Source organism: Balaenoptera acutorostrata, chromosome 1 (genome assembly GCF_949987535.1).
Source record: "Balaenoptera acutorostrata chromosome 1, mBalAcu1.1, whole genome shotgun sequence".
NCBI lineage: Eukaryota > Metazoa > Chordata > Mammalia > Artiodactyla > Balaenopteridae > Balaenoptera > Balaenoptera acutorostrata.
The window spans coordinates 97,386,495-97,394,350 of NC_080064.1; the positions used below are offsets into that span (position 1 = coordinate 97,386,495).

General features: G+C 40.4%; 1 protein-coding gene across 2 annotated transcripts in view; it reads left to right on the forward strand.

Moving 5' to 3' along the window:
- Nucleotides 1–2,219, forward strand: part of AHCYL1 (adenosylhomocysteinase like 1) — a 40,266-nt gene extending 38,047 nt beyond the window's left edge. For both annotated transcript variants that reach the window (XM_007169446.3, XM_007169448.3), the window contains exon 17: nucleotides 122–2,219. In XM_007169446.3, the coding sequence (XP_007169508.2) occupies nucleotides 122–128 (7 nt within the window). In that variant the 3' untranslated portion in view covers nucleotides 129–2,219. The remainder of the gene's footprint in view (nucleotides 1–121) is intronic.
- The last annotated feature ends 5,637 nt before the right edge of the window (nucleotides 2,220–7,856 follow it).

The window sequence follows — 7,856 nt, forward strand, 5'->3', positions numbered from 1 at the left end:
GCAGGAATCCCTGGCCTGGGCAGGGGAAGGACCCTGGAGAGTGTTCTCTGTTTTGGATTCTTTTCTTGGAACTCTCATGTGGAAGACACACGTACTAAACAGTCAATCTCTTTCTTTACAGATACTAATGGACCGTATTACCAAGGACCAGTCCACATGAACCACACAACTCTAAAAGAAATATTTTTTAAGAAAACTTTTATTTTCTTCTTAATCCTTTCCTCTTGATTTTTTTTCCTATAATTTCTTTCTTGTTTTTTCATCTCATTATCCAAGTTCTGCAGACCACACAGGAACTTGCTTCATGGCTCTTTAGATGAAACTGAGATTCAAGGTTTCTCACCCTAGTCACTAAAGAAGGATTTTACTCTCCCAGCCCAGAAAGGTGATTCTTTCTTTACCATTTCTGGGGACTTTATAGTCTTAATTGGGTACCTTATTAACAGGAAATGCTAAGGTACCTTCTATGTGGAACAATCTGCAATGTCTAAATTGCCTTAAAAGAGCCCATTTCTTAGCTGCTGAAATCAGTGCTCTTTCACTTCTTCAGAGGAGCAGGGATGGTACCTACCAGGCAGGTAGGTTATATATAGGTGGTGCATGTTAATTTCCCCTAGATGTTCCAAGCCCTGTTTCCTGTGTAAAGGTGGTATGTTTGGTTCAGAGATGTGTACTAGTGAGTGTCGCTTGTTAAGATCTGGTAGGCCCACTTGGATTTAGTACAGCCCTTCCTCCACTCCCACCAGACCCTCTCATTTTCCAGGTTTTTATCCAGACTGTACTCTATTAAGTTGAATTTTGTCCCCTAGCATTTATTTCTGGGTTTTTTTTGTTTGTTTTTGTTCTGTTTGTTTTTTGGTTTTTGTTTTTTTGTTTTGTTTTTTTAAGTAAGAAAAATGTTTAGTCTTAATACTGAGGAGCTGCTTGAGTGGTTAGTTGTTATCAGTTTATCTTTTGAACCTTTGGAGCTAAAAGTGCAGAGTTGAGTCTAGAGAAATGCTGATCTCAAACTCTGATGATCCCTCAGTTTCTAGCCCATAGTTTATAGCATCAATGAACTGGGGCCGTAACAGTAAATTTTATCAGCTCTGCCCCATCAGCTTGTGCTGAAAGCAAATTTCTTGAGCCATTACTCAGTATACAGCACTGAGCTCTGTCTTTAGGATTTATCCTTTAAGAGCAAATTTCTAATCAGCTGTGCTTCTGCAATTTAAAATACTTAAAGGGAGGTAGATGTGGATGGGAGGAGGAAGGATAAATTGGGTCAGGGTGAGGGGAATTAGCTCTGTATAACTTGTCTGGGACTTTAGGACCCATGTAACTTTAGTTTTACAGAAGCAGTACCACTTTTGATTGACACATGTCACAGAAAGTTTATGAACTGAGACCTTAAAGGGCAGTTTGTGCATAGAGAAAATAATCAGTATGTCCTGGCTCACACTCTGAAAGAATCCTCAGAGATAAGAGAGATGTATTCCCATGCCATGCACCCTGCTTACCAGCATTTCTGCATGGTCAGGTGAGCTTTATGCTCATGAGCTTTAAGTGTATAATTATCCAGGATTCTAAATTCTCAACTTGTTCTAGCTGGTGATCCTTCAAAGTTGGGTCAGGCATTAGTGCCAGATACTAGAAATTTTCATTTCCCTATTGCCATTGATCAGAGAAGACAGACATTAATTTAAAATAGAAATATAAGAAGGAAAGCTTTCACTCTGTGACTTCCTAGCAGGGGTCAGTGATCTTGCCAAAACTTTTTTCCCTCTCCTGTTTCTCCGTAACCAGCCCCTTCCCACTTCCTTGCCAGTGTGACCATGCTTTCTTCTCTGTAGATGCTAATGGTTCAAGCCCTTTTTCCCAAGGCGTTTAACCAGCCAATCAGAACAGCACATCCTTTAGGGTAAGGATACCAACCTGGCCAACAGTGGTATCCATCGTGTGAGTTCTGCTGGAGGGAAGGGGCCCAGGTCCTGCTGCCCTCTGGCCTGCCCCCTGCTCCCATATCTATTACTGTGTCCATAGAAATACTAGGTAAGGGCTCCGTCTCTGTCAAGCCATGTAACAAAGGACACTGTGGGAAAATGTCTGGCATCAGAGGGAGCGTGTAGAGAGCAACTTGGGAGGAACAAGTTTATTTTGTATTGAATGATTTTTAATGAATGCAATATTAATCCTTGCAGATGAGCAATAATCATTAAAGTCAATTAAAATGATAAGATCTTATTGGAATCCTGTGTCATTCCTGGTTGAACAGCAAAACTTTCATTAGAACCTGTTTTCTAAGAAGGGACAAGTCAGGGGTCAGTTAGCAGTATCTAAGAGAGATTTGTTTAGGACCTAATATGTAGAAGAACAGGCTGGATGCAGAGTTCTTCAGTAATATCTTAAAATTTTGTATGCTTGCTCTGTGCTGAGCATTGGGCCTGGACACTTTCACTCTGACTTCCTTCAAGGAGCAGACTTGCTGCCTAAAATTCAGGACTCCTCACTTACACAGTCCCCTTATAAGACCCTGTACCTAATTCTTTTCCTTAAAAAATGCCTCCAAAGTTATGTGAGCTTCAGCCCCGCCATACCTGCATCCATCTCTGAAGTTGTCTCCATGTGTTCTGATTTAACAATGTATCTGTTAGTATTGTTCAGAAGTAATACCTTTTCTATTTTGTTAAATTGGTCCCAAACAATGTTGATGTTTTCAGTGCAATTCTGTGAGATTTTATCCATGCACATAAATCCAAATTTAAGATAAACTTCACATTGCCTAATCAGAGATTTAACCTTTTTTTTTAAACTGTTTCCTGAATGTAATAACTTTATAGTTATAAAAAGTTAATCTATTATGATGGGGAAATATCTTGAAGTTAAATATTTGAATATAAAGAATTTAAATGAACTGTTGACCCTATAGTTTTATAAATTTTTCAAGGTGTTTTTTATTGCCTACCATGTGCTAGGATCTGTTTTAGGTATTTGGGATACATCAGTGAAAACCAAGATCTCTTCCTTTGTGGAATTTACATAAAACCTCAACAAGACTCAGCCTTCCCCTCCCCCTTTTTCCTTTACCCACAATTCCACCATTAGGTGGGGCAGGCATCCCCATGGGTTCCCAGCCTGGTGTGTGTGGGTAGGAGCTGGGGGTGTGGCCTAGTGCTGGAAGTCATCCTACACTTGGGATGGGGAGGGCATCCACGCAGGGGAGGGATGGCAATGGTGGATTGGGTAGGAACAGGGAACTTGATTAAATAAGCAGAAATATTAAGGATAATGGAAGCCAGCTTTCTCATTTTTAGAGGAGATGTTACACATCAGAAAGGGAAAAGACTAGAATAAACTCTGGTATTGGGTTTGAATATAGGGGGTATTGGGTTTTGGTGTGAACTCATGAATTTCAACATAAAGAAATATACGGGAGGGCTTCCCTGGTGGCGCAGTGGTTGAGAATCTGCCTGCCAATGCAGGGGACACGGGTTCGAGCCCTGGTCTGGGAAGATCCCACATGCCGCGGAGCAACTAGGCCCGTGAGCCGCAATTGCTGAGCCTGCGCATCTGGAGCCTGTGCTCCGCAACAAGAGAGGCCGTGATAGTGAGAGGCCCGTGCATGACGATGAAGAGTGGCCCCCGCTTGCCACAACTAGAGAAAGCCCTCACACAGAAACGAAGACCCAACACAGCCATAAATAAAATAAATAAAAATTAAAAAAATAAATAAATAAATAAACAGGAGCTGTTGTTTTAAAAAATATATATATATATAGGGGAGCACTGTCTACTAAGTGAGCCGTGGGGCAGCAGTTTCCCTCTTCCTCCAGTGCAGTGCATACACCTAGCACCCAGATTCAGGCACTACATTCTCCACTTAAAGGAGCCAGGAGTCTTTGGAGAAATGGCTGATTCCATGGCTGGGCAGGAAAAGTACAAGATGAGCAAGAAAGCAAGGAAGTACTCAAAAAAAATAATTGCATGTCAAAAGGGCACAGAAACCAGCCTTAAGGGACTTACTGGGCAAATCGGGAACAATCTGAGCATCCAAATAATGGCTTATAAATCACTGAGTAAAAGAGAAAACTATGAGTCTATACTGATATGAATGAATGAATAGTTTAATGAAGAATGGGATATGTAAGTAATTTCAAAGTACCTCTCCATAAAATATTTTTTAAGTACAATGGGATAAAGAGGAGTTTTAAAATTGAGAAGCCTGGCAGAGTTCACCTTAAGTGAACAAAATGGGAGAAATCTAAGTCTTCCACCACTTGATAGGATGCATTGAGAAGAACACAGCATCCCTTCTGTGATATTTCTGCCAAAGATGCAAAACCTGAATGTAATCATGAGGAAGTATAAGATAAATGCAAATTGAAAATTGTTATTTTACAAAATAACAGGCCTATAATCTTCAAAAGTGCCAAGGCTACCAAGGTCAAAGAATAACCAAAGAACTGAAGACATACATTAACTGAATGAACTGAACTGGATCATTTTGCTATCAAGAACGTTATTAGAACAGTTGTTGAAACGAGTCTGAGGACTATGTGGTAGTAACATCAGTGTTAATTTCCTGATGAAGTATTAGGGGGTGATGGGTCATCAGGTCAACGACTCTGAGATGGGTCAGGAGAAGATTATCTGTGATGTACTACTTACGTTTTTGTAAGTTTGATTATTGTAAAGTTTTTTTTAAAAATTTTTTAATGATAGTTCCAAAACCAAAAAAAAAAAAAAAATCAGACTGGCTTTATCGATTTAGAAAATTTTAAAAATCTGTTTGCTCCATTTAGGAACGTCTTAGACCAGATAGTAATAATAAAGGTATTAAGCCTTCTGGGTTAGCAAAGGAAAAGAAAGCAACAGAAAAACAATATTTTACACGCCTGCACAAAACAAAGTATTTCACTTGACAAGCTCAATGAAAGTAATACGTAGACCTGGATGGTTCAACAGGAAGGTGGGGATAAGGGGTGCGGCTCCACTCCAAAGTGCTCCCTGAACAGAATCTTACCTGCCAAATAACTTCTGAATGTGGGAAATTCCAGGGAAGTCTGAATTTTAAAAGAATGTACAATAAGAATTGACATCCCTGCTTAACTGGTTGTGAAACCCTGAGTTAGAGCAGGCGTCAGCAAACTATAGCCCTCCCATTGTTACCAAGTCCAAGCTCACTCTACTCGCCACACGACAGACCAGTAAATCGAGAGACAAGGTGTTGAGGCAAGGAATAGCGACTTTATTTGGAAATCCAGCAGACCAAGAAGATGGCGGACTAGGGTTCCCCAAAAAACCATCTTATCGGCGTCTCGATGCCAGTTTCTTTTGTAGAACAGGGGGAGGAGGTGAGGAAGTAAAGTAAAAAGACCATTTATCTTGCAAAATAGGAGAGGATGGGGACTTCCCTGGTGGTCCAGTGGTAAAGAATCCGCCTTACAATGCAAGGGACTCCAGTTCGATCCCTGCTCAGGGAACTAAGATCCCACATGCTGCAGGGCAACTAAGCCTGTGCGCCACAACTACTGAGCTCACGCGCCTCAACTAGAGAGCCTGTGTGCCACAAACTATAGAGCCCACGCGCTCTGGAGCCTGTGTGCCACAACTAGAGAGAAGCCCGCGTGCCGCAACAAAGAGCCCACGTGCGGCAACTAAGACCTGACACAGCCAAAAATAAATAAATAAATAAATAAATAATAAATCTTTTTAAAAAAAACAAAAAATAGGAGGGGATGTGTTAATTTCTTCTTTTCCGCAGCCATTCACAGGTGGGCAGGGTCAGAATGTCTGTGAGCTGAACAAAAGCCTTTTAGTTTAACAGGCAGAGGGGCAGGGTTCCCTGTGGCAGGCCATTATGTATGCTTACAGCTATAGACTGTAATTTGATTACAATATCAAAAGCAACGAAAAGCAAAGCTTAAAGTAAAAGAAACAGATCCAACATGGAGTCAGAATTGGCTCTTCCCTGTTACACCATGAGCCAAATCTGGCCCACTGCCTGTGTTTGCACATCTCACAAGCTAAAAATATTTTTTACATTTTAAAATGGTTTTTAAAAATCATGACTAATATTTGTGACTTGTGAAAATTATATGAAATTTAAATTTCAGTGTCCATAAATGAAGTTTTGTACACAAGCCACCCTGATTTATTTATGTAATGTCTATGACTGCTTTCATTCCACAATGGCAGAGTTGAGTAGGTGCAACCAAATGGCCCACAAAGTCCAAACTGGCCCTTAACAGAAAAAGTTTGCTGACCCCAGGCATAAAGTTTGTGTTAGGTATAAAGGGAAAGGTGTCCAAAGGCATTTGATTTGCATTCTATTAGGTAAGAAGAGAAAGTCTCAGAGCAGAAACTGAGAATGAAAGCATTGGAAAGTAAAGACTATCAAACAAAGAGTATTCTAGTCTAAGTAGCACATGCTAAATCCACCTGCATCCTGGCTAGGAGTCACTCTGGGGTTAGGAAACCTCAGCAAACTGATAAAGCAATTTTAAAATATTTTAAAATTTATGATTCCAATTTAGAGTCTGTAATCAATTTAGACTTAGTAGTCAATTTTAAGTTACAATCAATTTTTTGTATATATACAGTATTGGAAGCTCTACACTACTGGAACTTTTAATAATGGCATTTTGTTTATTTGTTTTATTCTGTTTTTGTTTGTTCTCCACTGCAACCACCAGATGTCGAGTTTTCTCACAATGATTGTTACACAGGGTCTCTGGCCAACAAAGGATAATGAAATATAGGTTCACACTCCCTCCTCTGAAACTCCTGTGTTTTGAAATTGAAAATATTTCAGATTTTTAGGAAATACACAAATATACAATTTATTATGTTACACCTATTCTGGGGCTGTGGAGCAGCATTCCATAATCAAACATGTTGATATTTCTTAAGTTTATTAATACAGAATAAGGGATAAATACAGACTAACAATAGCTTCCCGTCAGTTCAGATCAGGTTTTGCTGCCAAATTAATTTGTGCCAAACTTTAGGGGAAGACTTTTTGATTTTTAGTATTCTTTTAATTTTGGAGTTGTAGATAAAGGTTTGTAGCTCTAGAATAAGAATAACACAGTGTTTGCTGTGTAAGTGGCTTCATTTTAAATGCTTTACACAATTAGCATACTTGAGATCACCTCACAATAACCCCATGGGATAGGTACGACCTTTATCACCATTTTACGGATAGGGAAATTGAGACGGTGAGGTGAAGTAACCTGCCCAAGAGTATACAACTCCTAAATTGGTGGAGCTGGAATTAACCCAGGCAGTCTGGCTCCAGGGTTCATGCTTGACTCTAGGTACTACCAATTCCAGGAAACAGCCCCAAACCAGGATTCTAATATCAGTCTATGCTGGGCTGGTTGAAAATGGAGATTCCTAGATCCTGTCTCAGACCTACTGAAACAAACTCTCAGGGCTATAAGGAAGTCAAATACCTCTCCAGAGTCACAGTGCAGTTGATAGGTAGAGCTAGGATTTGACCCTGGTCTTTCTGGCTTCCTGTGGCCCTTCTCTGGAGTCACCGTAGGACTCCCCAAGGGTACTTTCAGGCAGTAATCCCCTGGTACTCACATCTCAGCAGAAGAAACTTAGCATGGGCATGAAGACCCAAACTGCAGGTGCCATGACTTTCCTAATACTTCCTGAATGCAAGCCCCGACCACCTAAGGAACCTGCTGCATCCTAGTGCACCAGCCTCTGCTTCTCGAAGCTAGAGCCAAATTGGGGCAGAGTTACCTACTCTTGGGGCCCCAAAGATTCACTGATGAGCAGTTGGGCCCTTGTGCTCTGGTTGTTTTTAAATCACGAAAGTTACCACACATTTCATTACTGATTCCTCTATTTCAGCTCTTAAA